General features: G+C 36.5%; 1 protein-coding gene across 1 annotated transcript in view; it reads right to left on the bottom strand.

The window, feature by feature from the left end:
* The window catches only part of znrf2b (zinc and ring finger 2b), a 44,205-nt gene that overhangs the window by 3,713 nt on the left and 20,583 nt on the right, over window positions 1–19,909 (bottom strand). Inside the window, exons 2-4 of the mRNA XM_055211588.2 lie at window positions 14,642–14,737; window positions 343–448; window positions 167–242 (exon numbers count right to left, since the gene is read on the bottom strand). Coding sequence (XP_055067563.2) covers window positions 185–242; window positions 343–448; window positions 14,642–14,737 — 260 coding nt within the window. The 3' untranslated portion in view covers window positions 167–184. The remainder of the gene's footprint in view (window positions 1–166; window positions 243–342; window positions 449–14,641; window positions 14,738–19,909) is intronic.

Here is a 19,909-nt window from a genome sequence, read left to right as displayed (position 1 = left end):
AAAGTGTTTGTAGGAATATATAAGATGACGTCAAACAACAGTAAAAGAACAAACACAGACATACATTCACATTAAAAACAACACAGTGACTTGTGCTAGAGAAACAGATGAGTTTAATTAAAGTGATCTCTCTCTGTGTGTGTGTGTGTGTGTGTGTGTGTGTTACCTGTGTGCAGAGGTGATTTTAATCTGAAGGATGTTCAGGACACGATCTATTCACTTCAAACCATTCATCAATACAGCTGAAAAACAAAGAAGATGTACTGATGATAAATAATCATGAATATAACCGTGACACTTTATTTTTCTTTAATAGGATGGAGGCAGCAGAGAGTTTTTTACCCTTTGTGATAAATACAGAGACAGGGCAGACGAGCGATGGTGTCTCCCTGGATCAACTCCTCCAGACATATTGAACATTCACCCGTGTCCTTCACCAGCACATCCTCTGAAAAACACACACACAATAGAGTTTACATCAGAACGTGTGTGTGTGACGATTTATGAGTTGAACAAAAGGTGGCGCTAAAGATCAGCAGATTGGAGCAGATGCTGCTTTTAAACAGAATAGACTCTGGCCCTTGAGATTCACTTTCCTGCGACTTTAACTCAAGCCCTGATCAAATACACCTGAGAGCAAAGTAATCATGGTATTTAGGAATACCAGAAAATATCAGGCAGATGAGTTAGACCTAAACAATGAGGGAAAGTGGATCTCAAGGGCTGGAGCTGAAAACCTCTAGAATAAAGAAACAGCAAACTGTGTGATGACACAAATTAAAAGTCATCTTAACAAAAAAATCACAAAATGAGATGAATTGCACAGCACAGGTACAGATAGGAATACATTTATAGGTATTAATATGCACTATTTAGGTACAAAGGTTCAAAGGGTACCGTCCCAGCGACAGCTGTTATACCCTTCTTTTGAAAGTACAGAATATAATGTTTAAGACACTGCGTTTGCATGCAACTACGTAAACTTTTTTTTTAATCGTATTGATGCCTCAATCATATTGAAAAGCCTATAAACACCTTAATCAATACGATTGAGGTCAATTGGATGCAAATTTTTATTATATTGAAAAGGGGTGGTATAGTCTGATCTGTGATCCGATCATCAAGAGAAAAGTATGCATGTAAACGCATGAATCATATTCTCAATAAGATGCAAAATATCTCGTGCACATGCGCAGAAAGTTCACGTCTTATATTGATCTCTTATTTACGTATCACATGATTCTAATCACAGAAACATGCAATAGCAAGGCAATGGCAACACACATTATTATGGTAATGCGGTCACACACTGTACGTTCTGCAGCGTTCATGTCTTTCATAACATTATATAAAGCAATAAAATAGTGTCGTGACTTTCGAAAAGTGTTTTCTTTGCCTATTTCTGAGAACTTTAAAAAAAAAATTTCCAACCCAACTTTGACTTTGTATATTTATCCAGAGATAAAGCGTGAAGTCAATGAGAGATGCGGTGCACTGTGTTGCAAAACAAGTCCTCTGTTTTTTTTATTCAGATTTGGGGACCGTTTAAACTGTTTCAGTGAGTTGATTTTATTCTGCAAGTTAAAGATGTAAGGATTTTATTAATTATTGGTATTTGGTCTGTGAATATTCATTGGGATGCTTTTGGCTAGTTTTGAATCTCCATTGGGCTGATTTTGAAATGTGAATCTGGCAACCCTGGCTGTGCGCTTGCACAGATGTTTGGTTCAGATCATGTAGAATCTACATGTAAACTAACATTTTAATCAGATTGCAATGTTTAAGTAACATGTAAACTGTACTGTCTTAACCTGCAATTGGATTCAATTCAGGCTGATTGACAAAGTTTGTGCATGTAAACATAGCCACTGATTCATTATTTGATGACCTGAAGCAGACAGAAGTGTTTGATCAATCAGAGAAAAGTTTCATAAAATCCTCAAAATTTCAGTTTTTCACAATATCATCTCAGATCAGTTGAAGCGTTTGACAGAGAATCACATCAAAGAACAAACATCAATGATTGTGAATGACACAGAGTCACTACAGCACTGTTATGACTGAATCTACTCTCTCATATACACTATAGACAGTTCACATTTACTAGCACACCAAATTCACAACATGGCCACGATCTCCTGACACCACAGACTTACTGTAAAAACCCAAACCTACAGTACACTTACTGTAAAGAGCTGCAAACTCTCTTTATGTTCATTCACATCAGCTCTCCACAACCATTTTATTCCTCTTTACTTCAACTCAATCTGATTTCTCTCGATTTCTATTTAGGGACTAAAAATCAAAGAAAAAAATCAAAACTTAATAATAAGGTTACTCTAGTGTAGTTACATGAGTAAATGCATTACTAACTAACATGAACAATATAGTTTTTCAGCATGTATTAATTTTTGTTTATGTCAATACAGTTAATCGTGTTAGTTCATGGTGTATTCATTCATTTGAACAGATACAACGCTTGGTTTTATACATGTATTATTACAATGTATAAATTATAAATTTACATGAGCTAATATCAATAAATGCTTTTATTGTATTGTACATTGTTAGTTAATGCATTAACTAATTGTTAACAAATACAACCTTACTGTAAAGCACAATAGTATTCACTGCACAATAAATCATTTTATATACATGATTTGATAAATTACTGTATAACTGAGAGTGAAATGATGATGGGAGTATGTGAGGTGATGACTGGAACGATATATAAATACTCAATGATGTCTAATTGCAATGCTGAAGATATAAATAAATATTAATGTTGTAATATTGAATAAACACTTGTACAGTATGTGCTGTACACCAGCTGACAGAGAGCTGAATTACACCGTAAATAAAATAAACATCCACAATATATTTCACTAGAAAATAACAAATTATAGTCAAGAGAAAATAATTCAAACCTGTTATTAGAAACAGTTAAGATCATTGTGACATTCACATTTCCTCTCAGAATGTTATTATTATTATTATAATCAATAATGATTATAAATCATTAAAACACACATTGTATAACATCACAGTCGTTCATTAGCATATAACAAGATCTCTTATTTTTCATGGTGAACATTGTTGTGTGTGATTGACTGTATTAGACACTGATCTCTTAATGGACATCTGCTGTGTGTTTACACTTTGGTTAAATTTAGCAGTACATGCACGCACACACGCACGCACGCACGCACACACACACACACACACACACCTCAGCTGTGTATGTGTGTGTGTGTGTGTGAGCTCTGAACTTTAACCCTGGGTCTGGTCCAGTGTGGTGCGCTCGGTCACATGATAGCAGGCATCCATCATTGATCTTCAGATCAAGTCTGTGTATTGACACGTTACTGTTAATCTGACACAGTGAGCTGATGAATGGATCACACTGATATCTGTTCATGTCCCAGACACCCCATCACATCATTATATTAGTAGGGGAATGGGGCACAACCTAATGCTTTTTGGCTTTGGTTATCTATCATTAAAGAAATATTGAAGTTAGATTAAAAAAATTACATAATCACCACACACATATCTGCTACAAATGAACACTTAAAGTTTGTTTGTGTGATCTACAGTTATTGTATAATTACACATAAAGTGACAGGAGTGCAAACGTTACCCCATAGTTGGGGTTCATTGTAACAAACAGAGGGTTTGTTGCTACACCTGCTAGAAAATTTAATTTAACCACAAATAATTCAATCAAATTCGGTCTATAATAAAGGTGGATATTGTTTATATATCTGCCTATAATAGATAGATATCCACACATTCATCCATCAATCATCCTTCATCGAACCATCTGTCTATTATCTAGCAATGCATATAAATAGATTTATAAAGAACAAAAAAAAAAGATACTTGTGAGTTATTTCTCCTGATATTGTATTAAGAGTTATGATTTTGATGAATAGTATTTACATTGTTTTCATTTCATAATCATTGTGTACCTGAGGCTTCATTGTGTGACAACTAACCCCGCTGTGTAAAAATGTTTTTAATCCCAACTATTAGTTACTAGGAGTTGCTGACATGTTTTAAATGCTGTTATGTTTTAGGTAACAAGACAGAGATTAAAATAATATAAGGTTGGATTTGGTGACTTACACTCACAACTCAGAAATCAAATAAAACTTCAGATGAAGAAATTTACTTTCATGCCTCCAAAACACACTTTGTTCAATATCTTAAACAAAACACATCAAAACTGTTCACAAATTCACAGGAGATCCTCTGACAGTAAGAGAAAAGAAGCCGTCTTACAATTAACCCTGTGATAGTTTGTGCCTACTATAACTAAAAAAAACTGTGACATCTGTCATTAGTAATGTTAGTTAAGACATGACTGACAAAATCTATTTTCAGGTTTCCCACTCTAAGCCAAATGTAAATTCCCGACTAAAAAGCTGAATTTCTCATTGCCGTGAGCACCATGAGTTTATAAACATTTAGTTTAAATGCCTGAAATGAGTAAACAATCACTATAAGCGGCTGTTTCAATTATAGTCTCACTTGAAATTAGTGAAGCTCTCACAACTTAACAAGCAGATTACATTGTGATAAATGAAAACTCAAATTTAAAGCGACAAACAAAAATCCCTGATGACTTTTCAATGTCTGGAATAGACCATTTAAAATTCCATGATATTCCAGAAATTCCCCGTGGGAACCCTGTATTTTGAATGTTAGTACTGGTTGTCATTTGTGGCAAAATTTCAAGCATTCACATCTTAAATATACAGATTTTAAAGATTTAAATGTTCACGGTAACCTCCAGAAATCTACTGAAAAAACCATGAGAGCAATTTACAGACAATCTACTCGATTTATATCCATTTAAACCGAAACAAACACTTATGAGCTTGGACACAAACAAACACAGTAACCAACAAATTTATCTCAGTCTCTCTCTCTCTCTCTTTCAGTCTCTCTCTCACTTCTACATTATGAGAATAATTACAGTATGTAAATCAGTCAAGATTAATTTCAGGAAAACACGATCAAACTGCCACTTTCTTTTTAACACGCTAACATCACACGACACAACTTCTGCTTTTCTGAGAAGAACATTTAGGAAAAAACAAAAGCAAAGCAAATCAGTTTTTGTCCAATCATGTCCTTGTGTGGCGTTCATCATCTGTGTTCAGGAAGACAAACCTCACTGCATTCGATCAAAGCATTAACAGGAAGCGCATCTCAATGGAGACGGGTAAGTTAAAGGTCACATGTAGTTAGCAGGGCGGTTGGCATGGTAACTGTATTCCCTACAGTTTAACAAAAGACCGAGCAAATTATTCACCCTGGTAGGGGTCGAGTTAACCCCATCTAACCTCAGCTCATGACACATTTGGGTTGAAGTCTTGAATAGTTTAGCATGATAAAGATGATAGATTTGCCCGTTCTGTGTGTGTGCTTATAAAGAAATGTGCCTCGCCTTGGCTTATATTGACTTATAGTAATTATCATGTGTGTCACAGCTGGACAACCTTCAGAAACCCTGTGACCGATCCACAGTCTGAGGATTTAACCACTCGGTTACCAAGGTAACAGAACGGCCATCGGCTACTGATGCTTTCAGGCATATGGTTAAAGAGGCGAGTACATAGACAATATGTAACTATGGATAAACAATAGGGGTGTAACGATACGCAAAAATCACGGTTCGGTGCGAACCCCGGTTTTGAAGCCACGGTTCGGTTCATTTTCGGTACAGTAAGGGAAAAATGCAAACATTAAACTGCAGGTTGTTTATTACTATAAACTTTTTTTACAATTTGTTTACACTTTTTTAAACACTTTTTTATTAAATATAACATATAAAATATATATAAAATGAAAAAATAATAAATAAAATACTATTGCAAAGTTCTTTTTTACATTATTTTATAACAGAAGGTAACTCTTTTCTTAACCTTCTCTTAAACTTTTGCTACTAAAACCTTGAACTAACAAATTCAATTCCTGAATACATTTATGAACAATTAGCCTACATTTTTTGCCACCAAAAATGTTCTGTTTTGATTTATTTTGGATTGTTTACCTCACAGCATTGAATTGGCTATGTACCATCTCTGTATAAAAATAATATTACTGCTCTATGTGTAACTGCATAGCAAGCAACATGATGATATACTTATTATACACTCATTTTGAGATTAGTGAGTTGCATGCATAGCCATGATCTTTTGCACGTTTCTCCTATTCTTTGCTTGTGTCATCAATGTAAGCTGTAACGAACCCCTCCGCAGCTGAGTGACAGCTGAGTAAGCCCGGGTACAACTCTTCCGTGTCTCGACCAGCTGATCGCATTGTGACAATGATATGATTGACGTGAGGTGCAGATGAAAAATCTGATCACGCATTCCTTATTCTCGCTGTCACAGAAAGTGCGTCTCATGAATGCGTAGCAACGAAAGACGCGCAACCTCTCACTCACTTTTAAAAGAACAAAGCAGCGCGTTGACACGCGTTTAACATGCGCTTTTAGATACGACACGACAACATTTACATCAATAATCAAACGGATATACAACTAAGTAAATAAAAATCTTTCTGCGGGCCGAATTATGTTATATGTTTGACAGAAGACTTGCGCTGAACGAGGAGACTTCCGCCACTTAATATGTTCGTGCGGAAACGCACGTATTATGTTCCGCACAGGCGCACACAAAATGCATTCGGCCTTTCAGTGCACGTGTGCACCGTGCCGAAAGCCCTGAACCGAAACGGTCCGGTTCGAATACACGTACCGTTACACCCCTAATAAACAAAGATATGACCTAGACTTTAAGTCAAAGTCAATTTCAGGTTATTGTCATTTTTCCACTGCCTAAGAGATAAATGAAATGCAATTTTCCCAACAACCTTGGTGCAGACATACAACAAACAACATTTAGTGACATCACACAACATTTATTCATAGTAAACAATAACATTCAGTGACACAGTAGCACCACAGGCTTACTGATCCCCAACACAATAAATAAGATTAAAAACAAATTGCATACCGAGGAAGATGTGTCATTTAAGATCTACTGTAATGTAAGGATGTAATATAACGTTACACATCAGATTTTTTCCCCAACAGTTCAAACATTTACTTAAGACATAACAGATTATATCTGCGGGAATTCTTGTCAAAGCAGATATTTTTAAAACTGTAATTCTGTGTAGATATATATCTATATATCGTGGTCTCTGTGTGCAGAAAAGAATTTGCGCATTGCGATAATCACACTTTAATAAAATTAGTGGCATTAACATTAATTCTTGTTAACGCGTTATTAACACATTCATTATATATATATCATTTATTATTATTATTATTATTAAATATATATTCACTTCTCCTTTAAGACTAAAGTCCGGATCCAATCTACTGTTACCCATGAATTTTTTTTCACCTGTTTACTTTCTCTTAAGATCTAAATGGTCGTGTTTATGAGGATACGTGCAACGGGAATGATACATGTGTGTATTTAAGGACAATTAAGTCACAATATTTTTTGTGACGTCATGCACAGAAACGTGATGTGGGCGCATAACCTCAATAGAAAAGATAGTCCAAAATCTCTACCGATTGACAAATTTCTACTGGTTAATCATACATACCTTCCAGTTTATCTCCCACCCCCTGTACCCAAATGAAAATTCTTGGCCCGAAACAAAAAAAAGAAGAAACCAAGGCCAAAAACCGAAACACCTAAAGAAATTATTATGCCAATTATTAGTAGCATTGCATTTATGGCTATCACTGTGTACTAACTTTACTAGGGGTGTGACGGATCACAAAACTCATGGTTCGGATCACATTACAGTTTTTGAGGCATGGATCGAATTATTTTTCGGATCAGCAAAAAGGGGGTGGAAAAATCTAAAAACAAATAAAAAAATTGCAAACATTTATAAAAAAGTACAAAGTTGTAAATTAATAAGGTCTGAAATAAGCATTAGGTACAGAAATCAAATTAAATGAATCATAACACTGTCTTTATTGTATAAATTAAATATAATTATTATTTTTTGAGCTACAAAAGTGATTTTCTCTTTGTCTTGGGTTGTTTGATTAACATTAATTGCACAGAATTAAGTAGGTTAGTTAAGGTTACTGTCTCTTTAAGAACAAATAAGCACAGACTGGTTTCTGACTGTAATCTATACATACACTTACATAATTTTTTTTTTATTAGAAAAAGAATACTGTGAAGATCATTTTGTTTATGTGCCCTGTCAATAACACAAAGATTTTATGTACGCTACCTTTGTGAAACGCGTCTCTCGTATGCACTACTGAGTGCCCTTAAACACGCTCGCACACACACAGACCGAATTCCAAACAGCGCAGCATAAACAGTCGCACTCGCTTCACATACAAACGTTACGTTATTTTTTATTGCTTTATTTGCCAAATGTATGTTAATGGACTACATAAGACACATTAGCGCAACTCTCTCTAAAGTTTACACATCAAAAGTTCTGATCTTTGAAGGCATAGAAAGATGCTCACATCCACACCGCAGATATGTTGCTTCAGACAAGCACGTGCAGGTCGCGGTTTCTGTTTGCGTCATCACGACATTTGGGCCGTATTGTTTAAGTGATAAAAGTCTTTCGGACGAAAACCGAAAATGCTCTTTCGGGCCATTTTCGGCTGAAAATTTTCGGTGGCCAAATATTCGGTGCATCCCTAGTTACAACCCAAATAGACTATATACCAACAGCATGTAGAAATGTAAAGGAACAGTAGACTCAAGGCTATTAAAACAAGAAGTGAGACTTACTGTAGCAGCTGTCAATTTATTTGAATGTAGGACAAAGCGTATGAGGTGTACTGACGTTGTATGAAACTACGTCCCATGTTGAAAATCCACTCTCTTGACTACATGTTGTTGACATAAGATACTTATTATAGAAAACCTTTATTAACCCCCTGTAGCCGCGAGGAATCATAAATACTATCAATGTTGATGTTTAAAGGAACAGTATGTAAGAAATGTATATCAATTAATCATAAAATGGCCCTGATATGTCACTAGACATTAAGAAATCATTTTCATTTCAAATACTTTTATCACTGACAACAGTGGTCTGGCCAGGATATTGTCATTTAAAAAGTGGAGTTGCAGCCCTTAACTGATGTTTATGTTGTTATATTGTGTATTGGCCACCAGTTGTGTGATTGCAGTACCAGTTTTAGCCACAAGTTTTGTTATTGCAATACCAGTTTTGGCCACAATCCTACATACTGTTCCTTTAACCTCAACTGTGTGCTTACCATCATTGATCAAAATATATTCTTTTGTGTTCAGCAGAATAAAGAAACAACATGAGTGTGAATTAATAATGACAAAATGTTTATTTGTTGGGTAAACCATCCCTTAAAAGCCTCGCCTCAGTTTCAGTCTCAGATGGGTTTGCATGATCGCTCGCAACAGCCATGTCATGTACTACAGAAGGGTAACGATCATCTCAAAGTGGCAACAACAAAATCTGTGCACGGTATGGACGGCCTTGTCAGCTAAAGAGCGAATAAAAGCTGAACAGAGCGAGATGTTCATGATAACTCACTGCAGACGGTTATTGATTCACTACAGCTCTTCAGACCCTCATCATCTCTCTCTCTATCTGTCTCTTTCTCTGAAGTTGGCAAAGTTAAGGGATTTCCTGTCACACGGCCAGTGTGTTAACATGCTGAACAGACCGCAGTGATCTGCTGCAGGCCTAACGTGCTTTCTAACATCCTGTATGCTCCTTTACCCCTACACTACATACTGGTCACAGAGAGAGAGAGAGAGAGAGAGAGAGAGAGAGAGAGATAGAGAGAGAGAGAGAGAGAGCATTGAAATAATCTGTAAAGGTGCATTCACACCAGTCACGGCAGAGGCGGCAAAAACGCGCTATTCACGCATCGTTGGATGCTTGAACATTTGAGTTTACTCACTTTGTTCGCACGTGAAAGCCAAAGTTCCAACAAAGTTCCGATTTTTCAAATTGCGCGTTTCCCGTGGCAACGCTCAATTCTGCCTTCCGTGACATTCGCGAATACTGCGACGCAGGATGCGATATCGCGTCTTTGCATTGACTTAACATGTAAATCACTCGCACTTGCTGCCTCTACTCTCCGCGTCTGGTGTCTGCATTACATTTTTCTCTGACATCTACAGGGTTGGGTATCGAGAACCGGTAAAAAAACAACAACCAGAGAATCAATGACGACGCGTGCATTTCGATTCGGTTTATCGATTCTTGATTTTTCAGTCATTCTTGCACAGGGAACAGCAGTGAGCATTTTACAGTTGTATCTATCTGCCAGGACCTGCGACGACCCATCTCTCATTACGCACATGCGCAGTAACGCTACATTACACTCTGCACTGCCAAATGCAATACATTTGGCAAGGAAATTTTGTGTAAGGGAGGCAATAATACTAGGGATGCTCCGATCAGGATTTTTGCAGGCCGATACCGATCACCAAATTGTTGTCTTCGTGATCGGCTGATACCAATGCCGATTTTTCAAGCTGATATGCAAGCTCTTTGATGACTGTAACTGTTAACATTTTTTCTAAGTAATAACACAGATGTTGCCTTTGTTATATTACTTGCAGTAATTAGGTATATTATTGTTTTAATAGAGAATCAAATAAATTAGCACAACAAATATTTCTTCTGCAAAGAGAAATTTAATATGCCTTTAAAAAGTCTTATGTCTGTTAAAAGTGATAAAATTAAAACACTTCACAGCCTAAACTGTATGAATTAAACATACACGCATTCGTATAAAGTATAACAGTTCTTTAGTGAAGAGCAGAGAGTTATTTTATTGAGAGATGAATTAGGTTACTGTAGCTTTAAAACGTGAGAGAGATCACTCCGTTCACGTGCGCTGATGACTGAGGCTTCTGTATGTGCGCACCGAATGTACGCAGACGAGAGCAGCTGTGAGGAAAATGAAAGTTTAAACGCTCAAAACTTTAAAACGCATGCAAATAATAAACTTTTGGCATGAGGATGTAATTATCCACGATAGATGTGTGGTGTATACGCTGTTTGATGGGGATGTGAAGACGCGTCGCGCTGTTGATCGGATCGCGTCCTCATAGAAAATACACTTATCTCTGCAAAGGCAAAGAGAGTAATCCAAATCTGCATGTCGCACATGAGCGATCGGTTCTAAAAATGCTCGCATTGCGTAAAAATGGTCTCTAACTGCAGCCGCATTCAGTAGCCGTATGATGACAAAAGTAAACAGAAAGATCGGTTTAGGAGATCGGCAAATTTAGCGAGGACCGATCGAGTCATTTAATGACGTTATCGGCCGATACCGATCTGCGGCCGATCGATCGGAGCATCCCTAAATAATACCTCTAATATGATTAAATATTTGCTTTAAAACGACGTTAATTAAGGACTGTACCGTGTTTAATTCTCCCAGCCGCGAGTCCTCTTACAGCGCATCAGATACAGCTAATATTAGCAATAGCAGCATCTCACACTCGGGTACAAAACACAGATTCACCTTCAAATTAAAGCCGCATACTTCTGGATAAACTAACATCTCTTTTGTAAGACAAAAATGATACAAAGACGATAAAAATTAGACAGCTACAGAACAATTCATTCTTTTGTTTTTAGCATTGTAACAACATTGTAATTAATTTAATGTGTTTATCTGGACTGTAACGTCACAGTTGGTGTTATGTTAAGATTGGTCTGTTTTCCAGCGCTCTTTTCATGCACGAGGTTTAAGAAGTAGGAAACAATCGTGTTTGAGGCTCATGATATGTCATTACCATGTACACAACTCTTATTATTCATCTATGCCTACATAAATCCAGTTTTACATTAAACAGCACCTTTAGTAAAAATTCAAAAGTCATTTCGCTCGTTCGCATTTCCTGTGATCTGTCTGAACTCAAAAATCTTAAGATGATCATGCTTTTGTAATCTTTATATTGTATTTATAAAGGTGTCCAGGCCGGAGGTCTGACAATGGTAAATGGACTGCATTTATATAGCGCTTTCATAGACCAATGGCCATCCAAAGCGCTTTACATATTGCCTCACATTCACCCATTCACTCACATACACATTCATACACCGATGGCGGTGTCAATCATTCAAGGCGCCATCCAGATCGTCGGTTAGGTGTCTTGCTCAAGGACACCTCGACACTTGGAGCCGGGACTGAACCACCAACCTTCCGATTTGTAGACAACCTACATGAATCACTGAACCACTGTCGCCCCAAGTCAAGATAATGAAATGACACTGGTTTTACTCAGCTGCACCACTTGTGTTCACTGCCAAGTGCACTCAGTGTGTGACTGGACCAGATAAGAAGCTGTGGACATAACATGACCCCAGCAGAGTAACACACATCTGTGGTGTCCAGCAAACATGCAAAATATCTAACAAACTCACAAATACCCTACAGCACGCACGCACACGCACACAGAGTTAAAATTTACACAAACATCTCTTCTTAAAATAATGTGCAGTGCTTGTCCTTAAACTAGAGAGTTATCTTCATTTATCACATCACATTCATTTACCACATCCATTTTCATTAAACGCTCTGCACAATATAACTTTAATGCCACAGTGGCAATGAGCTACGCTAAAATTATCTTCAAAAAGGGAAATCGGGTGTTTTTCATCTTCTCTGAAACACATCAGACATCTGTGGATGTGTATATGTACAGTTCAGCAGAGGACTCACAAAGTCAAATGGATCAACTGTTTGAAAATAGATTTTCACAACTGAAATGAATTTAAAAAATGACGTGACAAAACACTAACAGACCGGACACACAGAAAAAGAGAGAAAGAGAGACGAGGTGTGGGCAGAGTATATTAATAACAGAATTTTAATAACAGAAAAACCTTATTAAAACATAAAAAACCCCTCTACCGTTATACATATCATACATAGCGTTATCATGATATAAAATGAATCCTATCGTGATAGAAGAGTTTGGTCATATCGCCCACCCCTAGTCTTGCGTATCTCTGTTATCATAATTTTAAAATGACACGCGATGCAGATGCACGGAACATATTTTGACATGATGAGCCACACACGACACCCAAAACACATATTTAGCTTTTTAGCCTCCTTTGAAGAGTCACTGGTTACAGTGAAAACTATTTTAATGATTGTAGTACTAAAATTATTGATGAAAATACAAACAATGGTCATCACTTTTTAGTTTTAACTGTGTTTAGAGTTACAAAAAAATGTGTCCATTATCATGTTTTATTTTTATCAGTTTTTTTAAATAAATTTTAATGATCTAGTTTGCAGTAAAATCATAGCACTAACTTGTTCCGGTATAGATACTAAAATAGACCAGTTTGACCCCCAAACTCAAACGTCAAGCTACATCTATGGTAGAAGAGTTTAGATTACAGTGTAGGAAAGATTACTGGAAAATCATCAGTTTCTCTTCTTCTTGTCTGTACAGAATTCCCCTCTGACTCACGGTCTTTCATTTCTGATCATTGCTCAGTGAAAGTTGATGAACTGGATTTGGTGAATGTTGTGATTGACAGCTGGCCAGTCACTAAAGTGAGCAGGTCGAGTTTGGAAAAAACGAAACAGGACAAAAGGGTCGTAAACACAAACATCAGAGCACTGTTGCGTTTCGAAGCCTTTACGAGAACAACCAGCTGTTGACAACAACAACAACAACAACAACAACAACAACAACAACAACAACAACAACAACAACAACAACAACAACAACAACAACAACAACAACAACAACAATATGAGCATTCAAACACACAAAAACCCTACAACAGATTCCTCATTTTCATTTCTCCTGACAGGATTACTGTGGCCTGAGATGTCTCAATCGAAACATTCAAACACAATTTAGGGGTTCCCACACATTAGTTAACTTCCAATTCAAGGACTTTTTCAAGGACTTTCCAGGTCCAATACCCTCAAAATTCAAGGACTAAATGTGGGGACACATTTCAAGTGAGAGCAAGGTTACATCGTGTTACCTTTTAAGATACATTGTTACAGTTCCCTTTCGAGGGAACTCGCGCTGCGTCACTGCGGTGACACTTTGAGGACACCTCCAGAGGTAAGTGCGTTTGAATGTGTATATCAAATTCAACCAATGTTGAGGCTTAACGACAAAGACAGGGTGACGCAGGAGCCAGGAAGTATATCACTATCTGAAATATTACCAAAGACGGCGTTACAGGGACGCAGGAAGTATGACAAGGGAGACGCAGCGTCTCGTTCCCTTCTCAGGGAACAACAGTTACATACGTAACCCGAGACGTATTTGTGTGTCAAGCACAACTATGCAAAAAAGCATTTTGGTATAAATCAACATTCACATACAGAAGATATAAGCATTTAAAGCATTTAAAAAGTCTAGAATTTTTATGATATTATCCTAAACTACACATAGAATAATATGGATTTTTTTCCAGAAAACTTCTTGCATAAAATAGATTCAAGCACTTTCAATCATCTGTATCTATGTATGTATATTTTCAAAAACTTCCCAGGGCCTTGAATTTTTGACCCCAGATTCACAAACTTTCAAGAATTTCAAGGACCCGTGAGAACCCTGACAATTTATTCAAATTAACTCACCGTTGTACGTCACCCTCGGTTTGGTCAAACACATGACGAGATGAAGATCCATCTCATCCGAGGAGACGAACTTTGAGCAGACGGGGCACTTAAAACCTAAAAACAAACAAACAAAAAACTTTAATATCATCATTAATGACAAACAACAACAAGTGTAATGGTGTGTGTGTAACATGAAACAAAATACTCATTAAATAATCATTACAATAATAATTCACAATGAAAATAAGAGTTTTGTTAGGATAAACTCTAAATATTAATTTGAAGAGGACTTAGATGGTGTAAAACTTCAGAGCTGTGACATTTTATTTTACAGTATTAAGCTACTTAAGTTCGCTGTCTGACACATCTTTAGTAATGATGTTTGTGAATGATGTCACAGATGATGTCATCAGAAACATTGAGATCAGTGTTTGTGTCTTTTGTGCATCATCACAGCTGAATAAACAATCAGTGTTCATTATTGTTCTTGCTCATGTCATGTGTTATTTTAAAGTCACAATTAAACTGAAATTCATTTTTTAAATGACTTATCTGTGATTGTTTAAATATTCATGTGCCCTCATAATCTTTAATAAAAAAATGCGAATCTCATGCCCTCCCCGAAACGATCTCTACTATTTACGAGGAATGGCAGGAGGGTGGGGCCTGGGAAAAGATCACAGCGATTAGCAATTAGCAACATGACCCTACTTTCAACTATCAGGTCTTGATGGACGAATTCAAGTCCCGCCCTAACTTTATTTATTTTTTTATTTCAGAAGCCCCTTCACTCGGATATACATCAGGACAGGGAAATAAGACAATCGCTACTTCAGTTTCATTGTGACTTTAAACTGAATTATATCTGTGTGTCTGACATTATACAGCAGTTTCAAGACACAGATTTTACAAATGTACTGGAAAAAAGTCCTAAAGATAAAACTTATGTAGTGTTTAAGTCTCAGAGAAAGATGATTTTTTTGGCCGAATAGTTTTGGTTGCAGAGCATTCGGTGGAACACACAATACACATGACAGTTTCTATGAATTTGTGTTTTTGTAGAGACAATAATGGTGTCATTTAAAAAAACTTAAGCCCTTCAGCAACATGCACAAACTTGTTCATGTTCACGTCAACCCAAAACTGTATACCCTTCTTTCTTCTGTGAATTACAGCAGCAGAGGTTGAGTAGAAACACTAACCCTTTAACTACCAGTGTTCACTAACCTTAAAGGATTACTCCACTTTCATAAAAATAAAATTCTGATAATCCACTCACCCCCCCATGTCATCCAAGATGTCTTTCTTTTTCGGTCAAGAAGAAATGAATTTTTTTGAGAAAAAAAAAACAGGACTTTTCCATATAGTGGACTTAAGTGGACCTCAACAGTTTACAGTTTTAATGCAGCTTTAAAGATGATCCCAACCGTGATATAAGGGTCTTATCTAACAATACTATCGTCATTTTCGGCAATAAAATAAAAATATCAGGGCTCCAGACTGACACCAAATGGTGGCATTTTGCCACCAAAATTTTAGAGTGTGCCACTGAATTTTACATCTAGTCGCACATGTGCGACCAGTAAATTTGACTTTTTTTGTGATGTGACACTGAATTTGAAACAGCACATTGTACCTTCTGCATTTATCATCAAAGTATTTATTAGTAATACAGTGGAAATTAGTAGAAATGTGAATATTTGGTTAGCATGTTGATTTACGGCGTGTGCCCCTAAATTTTCTGGTTGTGCCCCTAAAATTTTCATTTGGGGGCCACTGTGCTCCTAATGAAAAAGTTAGTCTGGAGCCCTGAATATGTACTTTTAAACCACAAATTCTCATCTTGCAATAGCTGTGTGAGGCGCCAGCGTGACCTTACATATTACGTAATCACATTTTGTTACATTTCACTTATATTTTCATTTCATTTTCACAATGACGCGTACGCGTCGCACCTTTGATTGCTCGGCCCCAGTTAATCGAGTACTTGTTTTTCAGATCTTTGGATTAATCAAAATGAAAAAATGACGCACATCCCTACACTAAAGTTTATTAAATTGAGAAAAATATTGGAATGCTTTCCTCAAAAAACTTAAGTTCTCGACTGAACAAAGAAAGACATAAAGATCTTGAATGACATGGCGGTGAGTGAATTATCATGATCTTCCATGAAAGTGAAATAATCCCTTAACCCACTAAAATACATTGTATGTGTTTGACAGGGACATTAGAGAGTTTGTTAATCTGCCTGTCTCTTAGTGATTCTGTTGGATGAAATCAAATGAATCTAAACCATTACAATACAGATCTCTCTATACAGACACACTGATGTGATTCACCAGCAGCTGGACAGACAGAGAAAACCTCTGACGTCTTGTGACGCTCTCGACTCGTGGTGATCTCATGACAAACACTCGACTGAGACACGGATTATAAGTGCCATTGAGAAAAATGAGTGGATAATAGACAAACTTTAGTCATATCTGGACAATGAAGACATCATTATTCTACTTCAACATCTGTATCATAAAACAGATCTCCAACTGGACCCAAAAACAGATCTTTAATTTGCTCAGATTTTTTAAGGGGTCAGAAAAAGTAAAAAGAATCCAAAGTTCAGATCTATAATGTAGACAATATGATGTCTGGTGCAAAATCTGGGTGAGAGAACAAATACAGAAGATATAAGCATTTAATGCGAGTTTAGCACATGTGCTTAAAAAGTCTAGAATTTTTAGGATATTATCCTACACTACACAGGAAATAATATGGATTTTTTCCAGAAAACTTCTTGCGTAAAATAGATTCAAGCACTTTCAATGACCTGTATCTATGTATGTATGTATATTTTCAAAAACCTTGATTTTCCCCCCAGATACACAAAGATTTCAAGGACCCATGGGAACTCTGATATTTAATAAAGAAATACTGTTGAAGACATGGAATTTATTTGGTGTGCTGTCACTTTAAGAACTACCAGCCTGATCTTATGAGAAATTTTTGAGTTGGCTAATTCGTATGAATTTTTTCAAACTGAATCATACAATGCAATAACGAAACCCCAGCCCTAAACCGCAGGGCAAAAGTAAATCATACAAAAATGTATGAATTTGGCCACCTCAGAACATACGTATGCATTTGCCATGAAATAGCGTTGGACGTATATGTAATGCAGGAATACAATATACTGTTAACACACACACACACACACACGTGTTTTCTTTCTGAACTGTTCACCTTTACACAACAGAATATGTTTACAAGGACAATTGTGGCATTTTAAAATACTTTTGTGTAAATGTGTCCATTCAAGCACATGGGAACATTAACCCAGTATTTGCATGCTTTATTTGTGTGCTTCGGACTTCTCAAACAGGGCGTGAGCAGCGCATTAAGGTCTGTTTCGCATCTTCTTTGTTTAAATATTTAAATTGGCAAGGCCTAAAACATATGCAAATAATAAACTTTCCTGCATGTGATTAAGACATCAGTACAATTGACAGTTCTAACTGTCCCAAGCATCCTTCACGCTTGCCCCAGACCATCAGGCACTCCTTATGAGGGGTACACCCCAAAAGTGAATTCAACGATATTCCACTCAAGTGAAAAATTTGCATAACATGAAGTTAAATCCCACAAGTAATATAGAGCGAGCAACATCATGCTTTGCGTTGTGTGAACACAGCATTACAACAACTGCCTGAAGTAAAGCACGCCTATAACAAATGTATTCAGGATTTACCCAATCAATATCATTTTCTTAACTGCTGATATGTTAGCCCACTCTATATATTAAACTTGAGAAAGTAAAAAAGTATTTTAACAAATACACACTGTATCTTTGGATTAACATTCACAAAATGACATTAATAAGTTAACAGTGACAAGAAAAAACTCCTAATTTGTGATCAGTTATCTGCAAACAACAAAAGTCTAGTTGTTCTGAGTCTATTAATACACAAAACCAGCTTTAAACTGCAAACAAAGATGAACGGGAAACTAAATGCATCTTTGGTTACAGCTCTACCAGCATTTAATGACTTCTGTAGCGTGTTGTAGGCCGGTCATTGTATGCTGGGTATAAGTTACTGTTGTTAACTATTATGACCACAGGAACACAGAGACAGAGCCACGTCTCGTGTCACAGAGAACCGTGAGCATAAAAACATGAAGAACCATCAGAGAACAGACCCGTTCATGAGGCCGAAGGTGTCGCTCCAGCACCGAGCAAAATCAAACAACTCATGCTGTGTTTATTTTCTTTAAACATCTGTTTTCATGCAAGAACAAAATCATGTGACAACAATTTCATGCTTTTCTGGGCAGATTGTGACACGCATTTGGGCAATGCTACAGTACAGTTAACTGAATATTTGTGTAACGATCACAAAAAAATAGCCAAGATCAACACGTACATCACCACAATATCATTCTTTTATTGCATGCAAGAGAATACGAGTCTTCTTCCTCTATATAATGCAGTTGTATTATAGACTGTTTCAGCAGTAACAACATAAACAAACGGCTTTCGTGGAACAAACGTAACTTCTGGTAAACTCTGCAAAAAATTAATAACAACAGAGAACTTACAGAGTGGATTATTTCTGCTTATTTCTCTTTTTTCCTGCTTACATGTTCGTGGGTCATATCCGATCTGTGCCACATGAGGGAAAAAAATCAGAATCGAGTCACATCAAACATGCAATGTAAATGCGGCCTGTAGGACAACTAGCATGTATCGCACGCTGAACGTGCACATTAAATAGCACAAGCTTAGTCAGACAGAGTCTATTTCCAGATGCAAATTATGTAGCTTATGTTAATCGTTATTGATTTTGATCAAATACGATGTTATGCAGTGCTTTTTTTTGCTGACTCGACTCTTATATTGAAGGGGTTTTATATTCAGCAGTCAACAGACAACCTTGTGAAAAATAATAAATCCTTTTATAAGTTTGTGGATTTGCTTGAGCTAGAAAGACCTATTGAACATAAATAAAATGTGCAAATGTAGATATGTGAGTAAAATTTTCAGCATGGTTAAATGCTAAAACTAGTTGTTCAGATAGAAAGAGCTTTAAAAAAATTTCTATGGGTTCAAGAATAACAAAATACTGGCCATTTGAAACTAGAAAGTCATCACTTTATTTTTTCCCATTGTTTTCCATTTTGCGGGTGGTAAAACTACTGTGCGCGTCGTTCAAATTCATTGAAAATTCGTTCACTTGTAGTTTAGCAATTAAACTAAATGTCTATTACAATTTCAAGAATGCTTTTACTCTGCAC

This window comes from Misgurnus anguillicaudatus, chromosome 10 (genome assembly GCF_027580225.2).
Source record: "Misgurnus anguillicaudatus chromosome 10, ASM2758022v2, whole genome shotgun sequence".
Taxonomy (NCBI): Eukaryota; Metazoa; Chordata; class Actinopteri; order Cypriniformes; family Cobitidae; genus Misgurnus; species Misgurnus anguillicaudatus.
The sequence above is the reverse complement of the archived record's forward strand: the minus strand, read 5'-3'. Positions and strand labels throughout refer to the sequence as shown.